General features: G+C 46.1%; 2 protein-coding genes across 2 annotated transcripts; both read left to right on the forward strand.

Annotated features, from left to right (window-relative positions):
• Positions 1 to 1,100: 1,100 nt before the first annotated feature.
• On the forward strand, positions 1,101 to 4,600 carry LOC306830048 (T-box transcription factor TBX1-like; the record flags this gene model as incomplete). Its single annotated transcript, XM_079353269.1, has 8 exons — positions 1,101 to 1,140; positions 1,463 to 1,637; positions 1,744 to 1,845; positions 1,975 to 2,146; positions 2,233 to 2,388; positions 2,472 to 2,539; positions 3,264 to 3,367; positions 4,416 to 4,600. The coding sequence occupies 8 exons, from the start codon at positions 1,101 to 1,103 to the stop codon at positions 4,598 to 4,600; spliced, it is 1,002 nt and encodes a 333-aa protein (XP_079209395.1).
• Positions 4,601 to 6,871: 2,271 nt separating this feature from the next.
• On the forward strand, positions 6,872 to 19,609 carry bace1 (beta-secretase 1). Its single transcript, XM_079353398.1, has 9 exons — positions 6,872 to 7,781; positions 11,652 to 11,740; positions 14,785 to 15,001; positions 15,160 to 15,297; positions 15,371 to 15,505; positions 15,589 to 15,690; positions 16,169 to 16,318; positions 17,769 to 17,940; positions 18,116 to 19,609. Exons 1-9 carry the CDS (start codon positions 7,440 to 7,442, stop codon positions 18,352 to 18,354), a joined length of 1,584 nt encoding a protein of 527 aa, XP_079209524.1. The 5' UTR covers positions 6,872 to 7,439; the 3' UTR covers positions 18,355 to 19,609.
• Positions 19,610 to 20,038: the final 429 nt, after the last annotated feature.

A 20,038-nucleotide genomic window follows, 5' to 3' on the forward strand; every position in this document is an offset into this window, starting at 1 on the left:
CCATAATCTCTGACTCTAATTTTACAGTTTTTTTTGTGCATCACATGATTTGTCTTTCTCTCTTAAGCGGTCAGCAGTCCACTGCTTCACACCCATGCAGCTCGACTCTGTATGAAACCATTTCACATTTCAAATGGAAGACAAAGTTCACCACAAAACATCTCAGGACAATCACAGTAGACCTTTAACTTCATTAGACTGCCAGGTCACAGCGGGGTCATCATTGATCACCAGGTCAAATTGGAAAAGAGAAATATTAATACAATCAGTTCTACTTAGCAGAGACACCCGATGACTATGTGTGAGTGTTTTTTCTTCCTGTGATTAATGACCTGATCCAGGATGTCGACTGGTCTATTGACGAACTCAACATTTGATGGGGTTTTTTGTACGGTACTGCTTTTGACCCCTCAGGCTAGAGTTCCCTTTCAACACGGCCTCATCACAGCGCCCACATGAGGCTGTACCGACTCGCATAATGCTCACACTTGGGGGCGCTGTTGGCCCAGTGGTCAGTGTGCGCGTCCCCATGTACGGGGGGGCTACAGGGTTCAAATCTGGCTCCTCTCCCGCATGTCTCCCTGATTTCCGTCTCTGTACAAAAAAAGCCCAAAAATAAATCTTAAAGAAACAACACTCACACTGAGTTTTAATCACACGTCTCTGCATTGTCAGAAACAGGAAGCCGGATCATTTCATTCACGTCTTATGACACCTTGCGTAGCGAGAAGAGGAAACGTTGATGTGTTTAAATTCACGCTGCCATCTCTGTGAACCATAAGAGATGCACCAGCTTCAGTCGGCTGTGGGGAATTACTGACCCTCAATTAGTACGGTGTTGAAACTTTGCCTGAAAGAAAATTGCCCATGAATAATAAAAGCAGTTTGCTGTTGTCTTAATCTGTCCACACCCAGTAACAGCGGGCTGATTAGGATGTTATTAATGACGTCAAGGCGACCTCCACGTAAGGCTTCAGGCGGAACGAAACAAAAGGGAATGCAAGACGGGTTTCTGAGTGTGTGTGTGTGTGTGTGTGTGCACGTACTTGTACTCACAGTTCTTGGGGCAGCTCGTGTGATTAGTGCATGTCAGTAGCACCATGGGTATTGTAATGGATGAGGCCGGCATGGAGGTCCCCTGTGAGACGCTGGTGGTGTATAAAAGAAGCCTGCTCCGTGATATTTGGATGCACATCTATCCCAGCATTGGAGAGAGAATTTGGTCCTCAGCGAGTTTGAAGGTCGCTGCTTGTTGTCAGAAGACACCGAAGTGGAGAGAAGGATCAGAGGAATTAACAAAGCTTATAATTCCTCTTGTAGATATTTAAATTATGAACGGTAAGAGGCTGTTTTCATCCGTCCTGTGTGAAATCAACAGAGAACAAACAGGTCCAAAATGGGGCTAAATGAAAAACTCACCCACGTATCTCTCCTGCACTCTCTTCATTCGCTCCCTCTCTAGGTGCACAGCTGTCTCAGAGCTGTGAGCTATCCATGTCCTGCTGTGCAGACGGAGGGTCAGTGTGCAGCGCCAAGGCCCTGCAGGTGAGCGGCGTCCGAGTTCAGCTCGAGATGCACTCGCTTTGGCGGCAGTTTGACCAGCTGGGCACAGAGATGATTGTTACAAAAGCTGGAAGGCAAGACGAACGCTTCTCACCTTCTTCTGCACTTCTCAGTTTCTCCTCTTTGGCCGAGGCGCTCTGATTCAACTGATTTGTGTATTTGGCTGTAAACATGTTGCAGGAGGATGTTTCCTACCTTCCAGGTGCAAATCTCTGGGATGGATCCGGCTGCTGAGTACGTCCTCCTGATGGACTTTATCCCTGTTGATAATAAAAGATACAGGTGAGGAGAGAAGTGTTCAGTAACATTCATTTATAATGTTCAACTCTTTTCAGCCTGTTTCTGATGTCTTATAGTATTTCCATCTCCAGTTTGACACACTTGAAACGTGTGCATGTGTGTGTGTATCAGATATGCTTTCCACAGCTCATCCTGGTTGGTGGCAGGACGAGCAGATGTGGTTGCCCCAAGCAGGATGCACTTCCACCCGGACTCGCCGGCGTGCGGCGCCCAGTGGATGAAGCAGACTGTATCCTTCGACACGCTTAAGCTCACCAACAACTTGCTGGATGATAACGGACATGTCAGTCGCTGTCTCCTACACGCATCCTTACGTTTTTACTCTTAAGACAAGAAAAAAAAAACATTTAATTTCCTCTGATTTGTCAGATGATATTGAACTCCATGCATCGCTACCAGCCGCGCTTCCACGTCGTGTATGTGGATCCTGCTCCCAACAGCCACCTGAATGCGTACAGGAACTTCTGCTCCTTCTCCTTCGCAGAGACCCGCTTCATGGCCGTCACCGCCTATCAAAACCACCGGGTATGTAACCCAGAATGACGATGCTTAAAGCAAACATTAGGTTTTCCTTGTTCAACAAGTTCTTTCTCCCCGTTTCCTGCTAGATCACCCAGCTTAAAATTGCAAGCAACCCATTTGCTAAAGGCTTCAGGACTGCAGACCCTCAGGACCGGTAAGTGTCCATGAGTCATCAGAAGATGGAAGAAACGAAGCACGAGTACTTTGTTTCTGCACTCACGTAGAGGTCTGGATTATTTTCACCTTACTTGGGTTTTTTTTTCTTACAATATTTTTCTTTGACCCTCTGGAGTTCTCCTCCTTTCGTTTTACGTTTGTAGCTTGAATACTTTTTTTTTTTTTTTTAATTATTGTCACCGCTTTCCCAAAGTCACTCAGACTTGTAGCGCTTAAAACTCCTGATGTCTGCTTTAAACAAACTCTGTTGGCTTCGATGGAAACTGTTGTTTGTTTGGTTGCGGGTGGTGTGAACACTCAAACGACCTCTGGTGAAGAACAAACAACCAAACTTGTAAACAGGGGTTTTGGTTTGCTTCCAAGTACGCCACAGTTTGTTTTGTCGTGAGGTAAAAAATCCAAACTCAATTCTTTTACAGTTTGATCTAAAAAATGTTTGTTGATTCATCATTTCTTGTTTTACTTCTTCAGTCCTGCTGTTTAAGAAACATCTTTTTCTGGAAAGTTCATTGGATATCCTGACAGGATCCCGGTCTATCTTTTATCAGAGCATGTTATCAGCTTGTACACTGTGATAAGGCAGCAACCTTGCTGATAGCTAATCAACCTTTGTATGCAAAGATTGTTCACAAGAGACATACATCTGAGGTGAAATATGGGAGTGTGTGTGTGTGTGTGTGTGTGTGTGTGTGTGTCTGTAGGGTTGGTCATTCTGGACTCCTGGCAGTGTGGTGCCCACCAGAGGGCAGAGCTGAGCCCCTCAGTGTCAGACATGGAGAGCAGAGAGCAAAGGGATCGTCATCCAGTGAGTTTTTTTCTCTCTATAAAACAGTTTAGGTCAAATGTGAAGTCAAACACAAAATCATGTTTAGCTTTTCCCTTGTATCACATTTATACTCTGAAATGTCTTCTTTTAGATGTAAATCTTTTGGATCTATTTGCTGACGATATGTCTCATACACGCAGCAGAGTCGGATCAATTCATTTGAAATACACTTTTGATGTTTTGATTGAAGAGTGGTTCCCAAACCTTTTCTGCCTGATGAAAATATTATTAAAGCATCCGTCCTCTCCTCACTGCACACGTCGACACGTGCAGACTAACAAGCAGATTTTGAAGAGGAAGTGTTGGCTATTTGTTGGGAAAAAAATAAAAAAAATAAAACAGAAGCTAAATGCCACTGATGCACGATGGGAGCAATGCCGGATCAACCATAAGGTTAACCTGATAATAGCAGGAGGGCCCCAGATCTTAAATAAAGTGTAAAAAGAAAAGACCAGGTTAGATCTCTCTGTACTTTAACCTTTCCTAAAGCCTTCTCTGATTCTGTAGTAGTGGGGGGGCATAGTGTTGGTGGGTTTGGTGGCAGATTTCCGTAGGGGCTCTTAAGAGTTGCTGTCCAGGGACCGTGGACAACCATTGTCCATGCAAAAGATCTGCGTTTCTGAAACCTCAAATTTAGCGATTAACAAGTGATTCAACAAAAGTCATTGATTTAAAAAAACCAAAAAACAAACAAACCTGACTCTCCGAAGATGCACATCTGCCTTAGACTAAAACAAAGTGATGAAAATCTTCTATTGAGATATAAATCTCGCGTCCATGCAGCAGCTGTGAGACTCATGTGAAATGTCCAGATGTGATCTGTGTTCTGTTGATTGAGGCGATTGCAGAAACAAGCCGAGGCCAGAAACATGACTCGTTGTATTTTCTCGTCTTTGTTTCAGTAGGCCAGTTGTGTTGTCTGCTGTTGATTCATTAAGTCTCTTATGGAGTCACTAAACTAAAGGATATAATAACATTGTATCTAGGCAACTGATAGCTTTCACTCTGTGTTGACTTGCTTCCTCAGGGGCGGAGGACTCAGCCCTGGTGCTGGAGGAGCAGTGTGGACTGCTACATCCCTTCAAAGACTCGGTGGGACTCAGCTCGGAGAGAAAAGATGAAGCCAGCATATTGTCTCCGGCGTCCTTTCTCCCTATTTCTGCCTACTGGGAATGTCCAGGATCATCACAAGAGAGAGGCGATCTGTTGTAAAGAAAGAAGAGCAAAGTGACATTATTTATCTTTCACATTATTATTCTGCTTGTGACAGGAAATGTATATAGAATATGATTTTCACAAAATGATTAAATTGGGATTTTGCAAGTACTCCATCAAATCCTTAATCCTTAGCGACGTGACAAAAAAGCTGCATCGATTCCATATCCTCTATAAACGAAACCAAAGCATCCAGGAAGAGGTCACGCTACAACGCTGCACGCCAAGAAACTTTGTCAAGCCTCCTCTTGTCTTAGATCCCAAATCAACACCATGCACACTGGATTGACTCTGCTTAAACAGTATGTGATCTTTTGATTCCAAAAGTTACACACGGTTGGAAACTACATTACCCAGAATGCTGCTGAGTGAGCGTGCGTGGAGAGTCATGAGACAACCGTGTTTTTGCCTTCAAAGTAAAACAGGTTGTTCATAATTCCTTTACACGCACCACACATGTAGGCAGAGGTGCTGCTTGTCAACAGGCTATAGGCAGGCAACAGCGTGGGGCCCCAGAGCAACAGGGGGCCCCTGAGGGCTCACAATCTTTATACTCCAGTACGGCAGTGGCTCAAAATTTGCAAATTTACAATGACAGTAGAAATCCGACCTAAGGGGGTCCCACCTGACAGCACTCACTGTCGTTGAACCTGCTCAGCGCTGCATGATTTATTGCTGTTAAAACACTAGAGAAAGGAGGAGTAAGCGTCGGGACACTGGCAGACATGATGGTGATGAACGCCGGCTGGAGGGCCCTCCCAATTAATTTTTGCTGAAGGACTCTTGAAACGCTGCTGTACTGTAAATACTCAGATGATAAGCAGCCTGGACTTTATTTACTTTACTGCAGAAGGTGCCATGACTTTACATGAAGCAGAGAAGTCATTTATTCTCAGTGTGATAATAATGATGACGGCATATAAAACCATGACATGAACTGTTTTTAAATTGTACATGTACATGTACATGTTGTTGACTTCCTGGATGGTTTTTAGCAGCTTTGTGTAACAGGAGAGCATTAAGGTAAAAGGTAGAGATTGATTCTTTTCTATCGGAGGCGGACCTTTAATATAATCATAAATGAACTCTATCGTTGAATTGCACGTTATTTAACAAATAACAGTACTTTGAGTTCATGAAAATGTGCCATAACTGCTGCTGCTTGTTTTTAAATCTGATTTTATGACAGTCTGGTCACATATTAAACATTAAACATCTTAAACACCTCTTCTCTCTCTCTCTCTCTCGTTCACTCCTACGTCCCTCTCTCACGTTTTCTCTTTGAAAAAGCAAACATGAACTGCACACCAAACACCTCCTGTTTACAGGATTCATTGACAGGTCATGTTTTTTTTTTTCAGTCCATATGCTCTTCCTCAGGCAGGAAACTTTTGACCTTTTTCTGAATGGGGAGCTTCAGACCCTGTAAACATGTTTTATCTGTGCTGAAAGTTTAATAGGTACTTCCCGTGTCAGTAAAAAGATTTTTATGTTGACCTGGAGCCAAAGAGGCATTTCTGATATAGTATTTAGACCTTCTACTACTATTAGACTGATTTTGTTTTGAATATTGTTGGTATTTTGCGTAAGGCTACACAAAGCTGTAAAGCATGTCAAAGCAAACAAAACAAAAAATAATTATAAAAGCACAGAAATTGAAATGATTCCCTAAAAAAGTATTTAAACTTTGTGCAGGCTTCACATACAAACAGGAAGCAGTGACAACTGTCAGGTTTTCAAATTAAATCTTATAAAGCTGAAGTGTGAGAATTGTACTTTTGAGAAGGAACTGTTGACTGAACTTCATTATGGAGACAATTTGTCAGCATGTGCAGTTCAGTCTGAATGCATGCAAAGCAAGACTGTGCATGTTGACTTGTTGTCTAAACTGGCCAACCATCTTTCTTGATCTGTGACGTGAATCGGCACTGATATCATGTCGATATCAGACCCGATACAGATATAACATCGGATCTGTCCCATCTCTAATCTAGAGCTGACTCATATTAGTTTAAATGATCAACTCTGAAGATCATTGATATTTATTATACCTGAAATTAAAAGTTCAATAAAGTGGAACATTTGTTTCCTTTAATGTAAAAACATCTTTTTTTTGTCCTCATACTCATACATGTGAAGATGATTATTATTCTTATTTACAAATAGTTTCAGGCAGAGACAGCTCTCTCACTTATTGGCGTCTTATTTTGTAAACGTGACCGGATGTTGTCGTGTTTTTGTGGACGCGCTTGACGGCGGCGCTGCACGCGCTCTCTCTCTCGCAGCTCCGGAGGATGCAGCGGGGTGGATGGAGAAGGAGGAGGAGGAGGTGAAAGACTGGAAGGCGGAGAACAGAATGACCGGGTTAGAGAGGGGAAGGATGCGGATGACAGCAGCCCGTCGGTCAGCCTGCCTGCCAACGATGCTCTCTGTCGTTGGACAAACAGATTTACGGAGAAAACAACAACAAAGGCCTGCGGTTTGTTGATTCCCTGAGCTCAGAGGGGGGAGGCTGCGATCACCAGTCGCTTCAAATAATCTGACTCCGAGGTTAATGGGTTAATTGTAGGGTGGTTTAATTCTCAGGGTCAGCTGTTTCTTGCATACATGTTGCGTTTCCATTGGTTTATTTATTCTTCATTGGACTTGAAGAAAACTGGAGATAAATCAGAGTGACCCTGTCCCCCTTCATATTTGCGGCTCAACTGCCATCATGGTTTACGCCGTCAGTTCTTGCATCACCTGATCTCTTCTCCTTCGCCGCTGCAGACAGGATGTCAAAGTGAACAAAGAACTGGAACTAACGCATCAAGGGACAACGTTACCGAGAAGCACCATGGGCGCGTCGATGTTAAAGCCCTGCTGGTGGACAGGTGCGTTCATATGGACCGTGTTGTGCGTGCTCGGTAGCGGTCACTGCGCGTCGGACACCTCGGGCCTGCCTCGAGCCATCCGCGTGCCACTGCGGCAAGGCGCTCTGGCTGAACCGCTTGTGTCACCTGCCGCAGCTGCAGCCTCTGCGAACCAGGAGCGCGGAAACCTCGGGAGACGCGCCGCGCGCAAGCGGAGAGGAGCGGCAGCGGGCGGCGTCAACTTCGTGGACATGATTGATAACCTGCGTGGAAAGTCGGGTCAGGGATACTACGTGGAGATGGCCGTGGGCTCTCCTCCGCAGAAGGTAAAGCCTGTGTTTATTGACTCCATGAAATAATTAATTAATATTTGTTGGGTGACTCTCTGAAATGGGTGCCCCAGACTTCATCTTCTTCAAATACATAAAACAAAAACACATCAAGATAAGGTCGTTTTTTTCCCCTTTTATTGACTCTTTTGATTAAGCAATAGGTTTTTGCAATTATAATTTAATTTAAAAAACTGATGCCTGTCCCCACATTTGTTATCAACCATGTCCCACTATGCCATGTTACCTTAAAACTACAGTTGAGTAGGCTACCAGTGACGTGAGCATTAAGGAAGTGATGTCATCTCATGATTGACATCCTGCAAATAAAAAACTACAGAAGTCAATCTATTGATAGCCAGATTTCATTCTTTGTGTCATCATGAATGAATGAATATTTTATTTTGATCATTCATTAAAGAAAAATACAAGTCAAATGTTTGTGAATAATTCACTTACAAACAGAAAATAACCTCACTGAATGGGTTTAAATTTCACACAATCACATTTTAAAACCCGTCCGATAGAATCCCTGCTCTAACCCAGAACATCAGCAGCACCATCCATCCGTCTTTCTTCACCTGTCCGAGGTCGGCTCGCAGTAACAGACATAAACGCAGACTCCCCTCTCCTCAGCAGCGTTCTCCAGCTCCTCCTGGAGGATTTCAAACCGTTCCCAGGCCAGATGGGATGTATAATCCCTCCAGTGAGCTCTGACTCACCAGCCTAGTATTAGAGTGTGTGTGTGTGTGTGTGTGTGTGTGTGTGTTCTTGCATCTCTGATTCTGTTCAAGCCAACCTAGTTAACATAAATATGATGTTCCTCTTTGCTTGCACATTATTTAAGACTTGTACTGTTTCAGAAACATTTCAGAGACTCTGCCAGCTGCGAGTGTGAGACGATGCTTCATGCTCCTGTAGCAGGCTCGCTGTTGTAAAGTGTTCACCTTGAATGAATAGAAACTCGGCTTAACTAACTTACCCATGATCTGAGAGTGTCACAGCGAGGCCTCTGATTGGTGGAGCCTGCTGTTGTGACCATGGAAACGGTTACACTAGCCCCTGAACTTTAGGCTGTTTGTAGCAGATAAACGTAGAAGGTCTGTTGGAATCCCAATGCATTGTGGGATGCGTAGTCCCTTTGCTCTCAGACAAAAGATGAGACTTTGAGTCATTTTTTTTTTCATTTCAAATAATTTCTTTGAGGCGAATCAAATGGATTTTTTTTAATCCCTGAGTTTTTGATACCTGGTTGACTTGGTTCCACAACTAAAATATTGATTTAAGGATTTTATGAGATTTCAATAGAGGATATGAACGGAGAAATTCACTTCCAGGACCAGAGGCACTGAAAAAGTGGGCGGTCACTGTTGAGCTCTATACTGTTGCTGGCCCTGCAATGACAGATGGCCTGTGTGTGTGTGTGTGTGTGTGTGTGTGTGTGTGTGTGTGTGTGTACGTGCAAGTTAGTGAATGTGAGGGAAAGCGCTGAATGAGATGGATAATGGAACCATTAATTCTGCAGAGTGAGGAGCGCCAGCTGGGTGCAGCTGCAGTGTACAGGCTGGCACACAGAGGGCGACGGACAGAGAGAGCGAGGGAGCGAGAGAGAGAGAGAGAGAAAGTGATGAGGTGGGAGAAGATGAGAGGAAGGAACGGGTGAAGGTGACAGAGGGAGTGAAACAGAAATGAAGAAAGAGAAAAGAGGGGGGGGGGGGCAGGGATTAGAGCAACAGGAGAGAGACATGTGACACAGAGATGGAGTTTAGAGGATATTACCTTTTTGTTTCTTCTCTGGTAGAAGGATATCAAAGAGAAACACTGAGGGATGGATGACTCTAACTTGAAGTGCCACAGTGAAGCAGTGCGTTATGGACTTCCCAGTTATGAGCCTCTGCCTGGTTTCGATCAGATTCAGGATGTGGTGTTTACACACACGCAGACAAACCTGCTTCTTCATCTCCCTGTAGACATGATGAGAGCCAACATGGAGTTGCAGATATGATGTATCCACCTCATTGCCAGCAACGGGAGAAGACAGCGACAGAGAATATCAAACGTGTCCTCACCTCTGATTGGTCACTGCCAGCGTGCAGGACGAGGCAGCGATGGGCCAACATGCAGATTGTGACTCGCCTGACTTGTACGTGTTGGCAAAGCGGCGTCCTTCAGCCTGGTCAGAATGTAACAAACATAAACTGAGTATTTCTTCAATGAAAGTTTGGTTTCTTTGTCCAGAAGGAAGACGCTTGTGTTTTCGAATTCAGAATTCAGAGCTGAAGTTATTACATTTGTAAATAAGGACCATCCGTTTACCTTGAGATGCTAAGCTAACACAACGTTTTAGAAGTGGCCTCCAGTCATTCACAGGGATTTTCAGATATGTTCTGGTAACGACTACAGTAGCTGATGCCTCCTCCATTGAAGAAGGGGGATGGGCAAAGTTTATTGGCTGGAAGAGACGGGCACTCTGCCAGGGAGGACAGGAAGAGAGAGAGAGAGACATGAGGTCTCAGTGTGTCAGGATGCAGCCTTTAGTTTCTGTTTATGAAAGACACAGAGCAGTCAGCTCGTCTCTCAGTACACAGATTCTTCAGTGACGGGTAGTTTGCAGAGATCTGTTTGTGGACAGTTCGTGTGGAGCAGATGGATGCGTGTGTGTGTGTGTGTTAGAAAAAGTGAGGTGGACAGAGTCAGTTTTTAGTCTGAGCTTTCAGTCCAAGCCCTTGAGACAGTACCACTTCTCTGGGTATTTTAAGAGCCAATCCATTATTGAACAGCTCGCTGTGGCTCTCTGGCTGGCTCTGTTCGTTCTTCTGATTGGTTGTTTGTGTGCCGAGCGGTCCATCCATTACCGAGGGGTTCTCCACATTTATCAGACAGTAAAATACAATGTTATGTGCGTCAGTGCTTCAGTGTAACAAAACATTCTTAAACCAGGAATTACAAGCTCAGCTAGGGATGTGCATATTAATCATGGGGCAGTTAAAAATCGATTCAAAGGCGTCAAGATTCACATCGGTACTCTGAAGAATGAGTCGCAGTAATAAGCTGAGCGTCAGCAGCTGTAGAGCGGGCGAGGTTGCTCGTAAAAAAGCCGGCGTTACCATGGCAGCTGTGAAGCCAAACCTTACTAACAAGCTCGCCCCAACGAGTGCAAGAGCCAAAGAGATGAAGAGGTGCATGTGTGTTTTCATAAAAAAAATAATAATAATAATTAAAGGACTCTATTTCAGTCTCATTTTGTAAAATAAATGGTGAGATAATCGTTTTGTGAACCCAGCATCATCCCTAACCTCAGCACATGAAAGGGTTAACGAATGACTTACACAACATGCATGGTGTGCAGCAGAGGAGCAGCACTCCAGCTGTGATGTGTGCAGACTTTATAAAAAGACCAGACACAACATGCATAATGTCTCCATTCAACACTCTCAGTTACTGTTCTGACTGACAGCACAAAATGTGATACTCACACAGAGATGCAGGCAGTCACAGAGCAGAGAGGGGGAGCGGAGTGGGCAACCCGAGAGGAGTGGAGGGTTAGAGAGGGAGCGGAGGGAGAAGGGCGTTCAGGGCGACAGGAAGCAGCACAGGACTCTACATGGAAAAGAGGAATGGATACAGAGAATGTGTCAGAGGTGAGGCGTGCTACTCTGAAATCAGCCTCTCAAAAAGAAAAGGATTCACGAGTCATGGTGTTAGTGCCCGAGGTAGAGCGCTACTCTTTAAACTCATCCATGATTAACTGAAAGACACTTTTAAAAACCCCAATGATTTCTGCAAAATGCACACGTGTACATGAAATAAATCTCTCTCTCTCTCTCTCTCTCTCTCTCTCTCTCTCTCCTGTCTTTGTCTCCCTAGTTGAACATACTGGTGGATACAGGAAGCAGTAACTTTGCAGTAGGTGCAGCTGCTCACCCCTTCCTGCGAAGATACTACCATCGCTCACTGTGAGTACATCTCCTTCAAAGAGAAGTGCCCTTTATGTGTGTATACACATACACACACACACACACACACACACACACACACACACACACACACACACATACACACACACACACACACACACACACATTACCAACTCTATTACAATCATATGAGCTGCATATTATTTTACAACCTTTGAAATTGGACATGTTTCACATCGTTGATATAAGAAGAAGAATACGGAGCGTTTGCTGAGCTCAGCTGCTCTCGCTGACGGCAGGTTCGATCCCCGACCGTCTCTCTCTCTCTCTCTCTCTCTCTCTCTCTCTCTCTCTCTCTCTCTCTTTCGAACCAAAATTGTGACTGTAAACAGAAACCTCTCATGAAGATTTTTTTTTCTCATCAGCTTTCCCCAGAATGATTAGCTTGATGGCGCGTGCTACACTGATTTTGCCGTTTTCACACATGCACCTCCTCACAGCGGGACAGTAGGACGGGAGGGGGCGGAGTCTCCTGAGGCCTGACGTGATGTAAAAAGAACGATGTAGAGATGAAAAATGGCGTGCAGACAGTCTGTAGATACGGTAGAGATGGCGTGCAGACAGTCTGTAGAGGTGGCGTGCAGACAGTCTGTAGAGACGGTAGAGGTGGCGTGCAGACAGTCTGTAGAGATGGTAGAGGTGGCGTGCAGCAGTCTGTAGAGACGGTAGAGGTGGCGTGCAGCAGTCTGTAGAGACGGTAGAGGTGGCGTGCAGACAGTCTGTAGAGACGGTAGAGATGGCGTGCAGACAGTCTGTAGAGACGGTAGAGGTGGCGTGCAGACAGTCTGTAGAGACGGTAGAGGTGGCGTGCAGCAGTCTGTAGAGGTGGCGTGCAGACAGTCTGTAGAGGTGGCGTGCAGACAGTCTGTAGAGACGGTAGAGGTGGCGTGCAGACAGTCTGTAGAGACGGTAGAGGTGGCGTGCAGACAGTCTGTAGAGATGGTAGAGGTGGCGTGCAGCAGTCTGTAGAGACGGTAGAGGTGGCGTGCAGACAGTCTGTAGAGATGGTAGAGGTGGCGTGCAGACAGTCTGTAGAGATGGTAGAGGTGGCGTGCAGACAGTCTGTAGAGACGGTAGAGGTGGCGTGCAGACAGTCTGTAGAGACGGTAGAGGTGGCGTGCAGACAGTCTGTAGAGATGGTAGAGGTGGCGTGCAGACAGTCTGTAGAGATGGTAGAGGTGGCGTGAAGACAGTCTATAAAAATGGTAGAGGTGGCGTGCAGACAGTCTGTAGAGACGGTAGAGGTGGCGTGCAGACAGTCTGTAGAGACGGTAGAGGTGGCGTGCAGACAGTCTGTAGAGACGGTAGAGGTGGCGTGCAGACAGTCTGTAGAGACGGTAGAGGTGGCGTGCAGACAGTCTGTAGAGGTGGCGTGCAGACAGTCTGTAGAGATGGTAGAGGTGGCGTGCAGACAGTCTGTAGAGGTGGCGTGCAGACAGTCTGTGGAGATGGTAGAGGTGGCGTGCAGACAGTCTGTAGATGTGGCGTGCAGACAGTCTGTAGAGACGGTAGAGGTAGCGTGCAGACAGTCTGTGGAGACGGTAGAGGTGGCGTGCAGACAGTCTGTAGAGACGGTAGAGGTGGCGTGCAGACAGTCTGTAGAGGTGGCGTGCAGACAGTCTGTAGAGACGGTAGAGGTGGCGTGCAGACAGTCTGTAGAGGTGGCGTGCAGACAGTCTGTAGAGACGGTAGAGGTGGCGTGCAGACAGTCTGTAGAGATGGTAGAGGTGGCGTGCAGCAGTCTGTAGAGACGGTAGAGGTGGCGTGCAGCAGTCTGTAGAGACGGTAGAGGTGGCGTGCAGACAGTCTGTAGAGACGGTAGAGATGGCGTGCAGACAGTCTGTAGAGACGGTAGAGGTGGCGTGCAGACAGTCTGTAGAGACGGTAGAGGTGGCGTGCAGCAGTCTGTAGAGGTGGCGTGCAGACAGTCTGTAGAGGTGGCGTGCAGACAGTCTGTAGAGACGGTAGAGGTGGCGTGCAGACAGTCTGTAGAGACGGTAGAGGTGGCGTGCAGACAGTCTGTAGAGATGGTAGAGGTGGCGTGCAGCAGTCTGTAGAGACGGTAGAGGTGGCGTGCAGACAGTCTGTAGAGATGGTAGAGGTGGCGTGCAGACAGTCTGTAGAGATGGTAGAGGTGGCGTGAAGACAGTCTATAAAAATGGTAGAGGTGGCGTGCAGACAGTCTGTAGAGACGGTAGAGGTGGCGTGCAGACAGTCTGTAGAGACGGTAGAGGTGGCGTGCAGACAGTCTGTAGAGACGGTAGAGGTGGCGTGCAGACAGTCTGTAGAGACGGTAGAGGTGGCGTGCAGACAGTCTGTAGAGGTGGCGTGCAGACAGTCTGTAGAGATGGTAGAGGTGGCGTGCAGACAGTCTGTAGAGGTGGCGTGCAGACAGTCTGTGGAGATGGTAGAGGTGGCGTGCAGACAGTCTGTAGATGTGGCGTGCAGACAGTCTGTAGAGACGGTAGAGGTAGCGTGCAGACAGTCTGTGGAGACGGTAGAGGTGGCGTGCAGACAGTCTGTAGAGACGGTAGAGGTGGCGTGCAGACAGTCTGTAGAGGTGGCGTGCAGACAGTCTGTAGAGACGGTAGAGGTGGCGTGCAGACAGTCTGTAGAGGTGGCGTGCAGACAGTCTGTAGAGATGGTAGAGGTGGCGTGCAGACAGTCTGTGGAGACGGTAGAGATGGCGTGCAGACAGTCTGTAGAGGTGGCGTGCAGACAGTCTGTAGAGACGGTAGAGGTGGCGTGCAGACAGTCTGTAGAGGTGGCGTGCAGACAGTCTGTAGAGATGGTAGAGGTGGCGTGCAGACAGTCTGTGGAGACGGTAGAGATGGCGTGCAGACAGTCTGTAGAGGTGGCGTGCAGACAGTCTGTAGAGGTGGCGTGCAGACAGTCTGTAGAGGTGTTCTGGTCCTCACCTTATTTTCTCTGACATGAAACCATTCGATCTGTTCTGTCCCACCAATAAAAGTCTTTGAACCCGCTCATCTTCTTTCTTCTGCCAACTCGACATCCGGCCACAGCTCGAGCTCGTACCGCGACCAGGGAAGGAGCGTCTATGTCCCCTACACTCAGGGGCGCTGGGAGGGAGAGCTGGGCACCGACCTGGTTTCTGTCCCACATGGCCCGAACGCCACACTGCGGGCCAACATCGCCGCTATCACCCAATCGGATCGCTTCTTCATCAATGGTTCAAACTGGGAAGGCATCCTGGGACTGGCATACGCTGACATAGCACGAGTAAGAAGAGTGAATGCCCGGATATCTCACAAGTTCACATTTTAAAACAGGGTGAAGTTTGACTTCTTCTCTCTCTCTCTCTCTTTCTCTCTCTCTCTCTCTCTCTCTCTCTCTCTCTCTCTCTCTCTCTCTCTCTCTCCCTCTCTCTCTCTCTGCAGCCTGACGAGTCATTGGAGCCTTTCTTCGACTCTTTGGTTCGTCAGACTTCTGTCCCCGACCTCTTCTCTCTCCAGCTGTGTGGAGCTGGCTTCACCCAAAACTACTCGCTCGGCAGTGCGACAGTCGGCGGCAGCATGGTGAGGCTCATCCAGACAATAGAGTACAAATCTTCTGACTTCACACTTTAAACCTGCATCTCTCTGCTCTCAGATCATTGGGGGAGTGGACCCATCGCTGTTCGTAGGAGATCTATGGTACACGCCCATACGCAGGGAGTGGTACTATGAGGTCATCATCGTACGTATCGAGGTGAACGGACAGGATCTGAACATGGATTGTAAAGAGGTAAGATCGGACATATTGGTCTGTAATTCAGTTTAAAGTCACGTTAAAGATGATTCATTGAAATGATTATGTGTCCTCTCCAGTACAACTACGATAAGAGCATCGTAGACAGTGGCACCACCAACCTGCGTCTGCCAAGGAAAGTCTTCCAGGCTGCAGTCAAGGCTATTGAAGCAGCTTCTTCGGTCAGTCCAGACACCTTCATGCCTTTAATATTAGTCTGTGTAACACTGGATGTGTGTGTTTGTGCCCTCGGTTTGACTTACTGGTTGAACTTTCTTGGGTCAGTTTAGGCTTTTCACAGGTTTTCAAAAAAAAAAAAAAAAAAATCCTCTCCTGCCAGAGAGTCTGTTTTAAAGTGATATAAGGAGAATATTTGCCTTGGAAGGTCAGGGAGTTCGATCCCCAGCTCCTGCGTCGGCATGACGAGGAACCTCAAATGCTCCCACTGCTGCGGTGGTCAGCGGCGCGTGAATGGATTAGTTCCTCCTGTAGTAGCCTCTCTGCCATCAGTGTGTGAAAGGTGTGACGTGGTGTAACAAGCTCTTTGCGTTTTGTCAGCTGTGTGGACGCGGCTCTCTGTCTTTGTGGTTGACTCTGGATGTTTTGATTCACAGAAGCGGGTAAGTAAAGAGCGACGCTCACTTTGACTCTGTGTTTCAGACAGAGCAGTTTCCCTCTGGCTTCTGGCTGGGGGAGCAGCTCGTGTGTTGGCAGGCGGGGACGACACCTTGGCACATCTTCCCAGTCATATCGCTCTACCTGATGAGTGAGAACCACAACCAGTCCTTCAGGATCTCAATCCTCCCTCAGGTAAGCCGCTGAATCTTCTCCAGGCGATGTATGTGAAGCTTTAAAAACCAGGAGTTCATACAAAGTCATGTCACTGAATCCGGATATGTTGTTGAAAAGATCTCCAGGGGTGCCACTCGCCTGGTGGTTGGTTCATGCACACCATGTGCATAGGCTTTTGGCCTGGAAGCGAGTGGCCCGGGTTCAACTCAGACCTGTGGCTCCTTTCCTGCACGTCGTTCCTCTCTCTCGCTCCCTGATTTCCTGCACTGTCCTCTCTTAAATAAATAAGTCTCCAGTGCTAACAAACGTCCTGCTAGGTCCTGTGAGGGGACACGTAATGAAAATAGTTTGTCATTACAACAGTAAAGTAAAGTAAATCACAAATATGACTCATGCACATTCTTTGCTATTCAGAAGTCTGAGGCGATTTCACCGACGGCCTGTTAGCTGAATACATGCAGATTTTTCATTTCCTGCGCTCCCTCACAGGAAGTCTTTCTATCCTTTAGTCGCACTCTTTCAAATAAAAAAATGTCTGGCAAGGACCCATGAAGAAAGAATATAATGAGCACATTTCAAAGCGAATGACCTTTGAATATATGTTTCTAAAGCCTTTCATAAATGTCTGAAAAGTCCTGAAACGGTTTTGATTCGGAGAGGCCTTGATGGGCTCTGAACGAGGAGGATCAGACTGAGAATTTAAAGAGAGTGTGGAATATGTAAACCTGTGGGAGGCTCGTGTCCTTGGTGCTAACGGGAGAATTAAACCCCGGATAAAAGATTAGACTCTCTTTGCTTTGTAATTTCAAAAGCAGGTAGAACTCTGAATGGGCCTGTGTGGCATGTATACTGTTCCTTTATCTCCTCAGACCAAAGAGAGGATAATAAAATCAGTCGAGTCCAGTAGAAGTTTGAGGTGGACGTTGACTTTCTAATCACTCAGTAAGAATGAAAGTTGATCTGTTCTGCTGATCCTGATCGTCGCCTTAGTTTTTGCGATGTCCTGCTCCTTCTCTACCCGTCGACCTTTTTTTCAGCTAATTCGACATGTTGAATCAGCATTGGTCAGCGTTGACGCGGTTGGTGAGAGGAATCTCTCTGATTGGCTGTTGGGAGGTTTCATGTATCTCCAGCTCTTGACACAGGTTCTAGAAAGCCCCTTGAGCCTGCCGCTGCAGTATCCATGCCTTCACCCGTCATTCCTTATTTGTAGCCTCCAACTATTTGGCCAAGATGTGAGGTGACATGTTACTAATTCTTTGCAGTCTGCTCGGTGTGTCGGGGTCATAAAGAAACACGTTCACGGGTGTAGTCAGTCAAAGTAGAGAGAAAAACAGGAAGAGGAATTCATGTAAGCAGAGACACATCTTTTCTAGACGATGTTAAATAAGCCAAGAGATTCAACTTTTCTTCCTAATCATTCATTGGCAGCTACGCCCGTTTTATTGCTCTCCTCTTTTTCTTGCAGCAATACCTGCGGCCGGTGGAGGATGTGGCGTCGGCCCAGGAGGACTGCTATAAGTTTGCTGTGTCCCAGTCCAGTACTGGTACAGTGATGGGGGCTGTCATCATGGAGGGCTTCTATGTTGTTTTCGACCGAGAGAAGAAACGGATCGGCTTCGCTGTTAGCACGTGCCACGGTGAGGACGAGCGAATGGAAGGAATCTAGAAGTTTAAAGTCTTTCAGTTCAAAGAAAAGAATAAAAGATAGTCATAAAGGGGAACATATATATTATTTATATTTCTAATCAGAGCAGTTGATTTAAAGCTCTCGGTGTGTCTCACATACTAACTGTCCTGTTCGATTACCTGCAGTGCACGATGAGTTTCGCACTGCCTCAGTGGGAGGCCCGTTCCACGGCGTCGACCTGGAGGACTGCGGCTACAACATCCCTCAGACGGACGAGTCCACTCTGATGACCATCGCCTACATCATGGCGGGAATCTGCGCCCTCTTCATGCTGCCTCTGTGTCTCATGGTTTGCCAGTGGCGCTTCGCTCGCTGCCTCCACCCACACGGGGACTTTGCAGACGACATATCGCTCCTGAAGTGACGACGAGGGAGGGAAAAAGGGAACCAAATATGTCACAGAGACTTTAGAAGGATGGATGTTAAAGGGATGTCAAAATACTGGTGCTGTTAAAACTGCGCTTTGAAACCTTCTGCAGGAACATAATAAATATAACACACTGTGTCTACACGGTGAAAAGTGTCGCCCTTAACTTGGAGCGCGTCTGACGTAAACTGGAGCCATTACTAACATGAAAGAAGGTGTCATCAGCGTCGACTGTAAGCCTGTTTAAGCTTCTGCTGCAGTTCAGCACGGCAAGAGGAAATAAAGCGGGAAAAAGAAGCCGCTCTTTCGTATAAATAGTGTATAAATAGACCGGAGAATTGGGCTGGATTTGAAGGTTTCAAAGATTTGTCAGAGCTCCAAGCTGAGTGGTTTTAGGGTGTTTTTTTGGGGGGGAATTAATGAGAAAGAAGATAATTCAATCTCTCATGGCTTAATGAAGAAAGTCACATCCTGCACGTCATGATGGGAATCCGTCTGCTCTGGTTTGATTTGGTAAGATGTGACCATATCAGCGTGCGGCATATGTATGTGTTTCTAGATGTACTGTTTGTGGCTTATGAATGACTGTTTGTGTGTGAGCATGCCTGTATGTGTTGCACAGCTGTCGCGTGAAGTGAAGAGTGTACAGAAAGATTTAATGACAAGTTGTACTACTGAGAGGAAAAAGTATTTATGAAATGACACCATGTTGCAAATGACAGCGATGAAAATGCAATGCACATAAAGAAAGCATAAAGAAGTGAGTTTTATGAAATATAAGAATGTAACAGGATTTTTACTGTATAAGATGAAAAGCTGAGACGACTGAACGTGGTCAACATCAGATGTCACTTTCGACTCTTCTATCGGTAGCTTGAATATAACTATTGTACAAAAAACGTTTGCATTCCAGATGTACTATTTGCGCTGACACATACATGTAAATACATGTGATCCTCCTGCTGCACTGATCTGATGATTTGCACATGTAACATGTTACATGTTAACAAACCCAGACCTGATAGGGCTTCTTTCACAAACAGACTAACCCAACACGTTTTTCAACGGGGACCATTTATGCTTGGACGGGGAAATTAGCCCAAAGTATGTTTAACACTAAAGATTGCTATGTATGTGTACAAGGGACAGTTTGTATCGTCCTTCTGCAAGCTGTAAATAGATCAACTCAGAACTGTATATTTATCTGTCAGCCACTGGCAGCACTGTTAAACAAATAAAGAACTTATTGTAACTATGACATGATCTGAGTTTTTTTTTTTTTTTGACAAATTCATGGACAGGCAGCATCCTTTATATAATTAAAATACATCAAAATATAATTCAGTGGTCTTATTTTCTCAGGCGGGATCCAAAAGAAGTACTGAAGCAACTCTTCCTGGATTCAAACCAGCAACCTCCTAACCACTGTAGCAGCATGAAGCCATGTGTGTGTGAACAATGATTTTAAAATGAAGCACCCATAATAGTATTATTAGATAGAAATGCTCTTTAAATAAAATAAATGAAAAGGTTTATTTCCTTCATAACAAAGTATGTTTTTTTTAGATTTGCTCAGAGGGGCAGAGTAAAGTATGCAAAATATTCAGAAAGGTAAACGACATGACGTTACAGCCTCGTGTACACCAGGTGGCAGTATGCCATTTTTTGTTGCCGCCCCCCC

Source organism: Symphodus melops, assembly GCF_947650265.1.
Source record: "Symphodus melops genome assembly, chromosome: 10".
NCBI classification, from domain to species: Eukaryota; Metazoa; Chordata; class Actinopteri; order Labriformes; family Labridae; genus Symphodus; species Symphodus melops.

What these genes read in the sequence shown, in the direction of transcription:
- bace1 (XM_079353398.1), top strand. Translation starts at nt 7,440, where the DNA reads ATGGGCGCGTCGATGTTAAAGCCCTGCTGGTGGACAGGTGCGTTCATA. An exon ending in CGACAGTCGGCGGCAGCATG is followed by an intron (nt 15,298 to 15,370) that starts GTGAGGCTCATC and finishes CTCTGCTCTCAG; the next exon opens with ATCATTGGGGGAGTGGACCC. An exon ending in GGATCTCAATCCTCCCTCAG is followed by an intron (nt 16,319 to 17,768) that starts GTAAGCCGCTGA and finishes TTTTTCTTGCAG; the next exon opens with CAATACCTGCGGCCGGTGGA.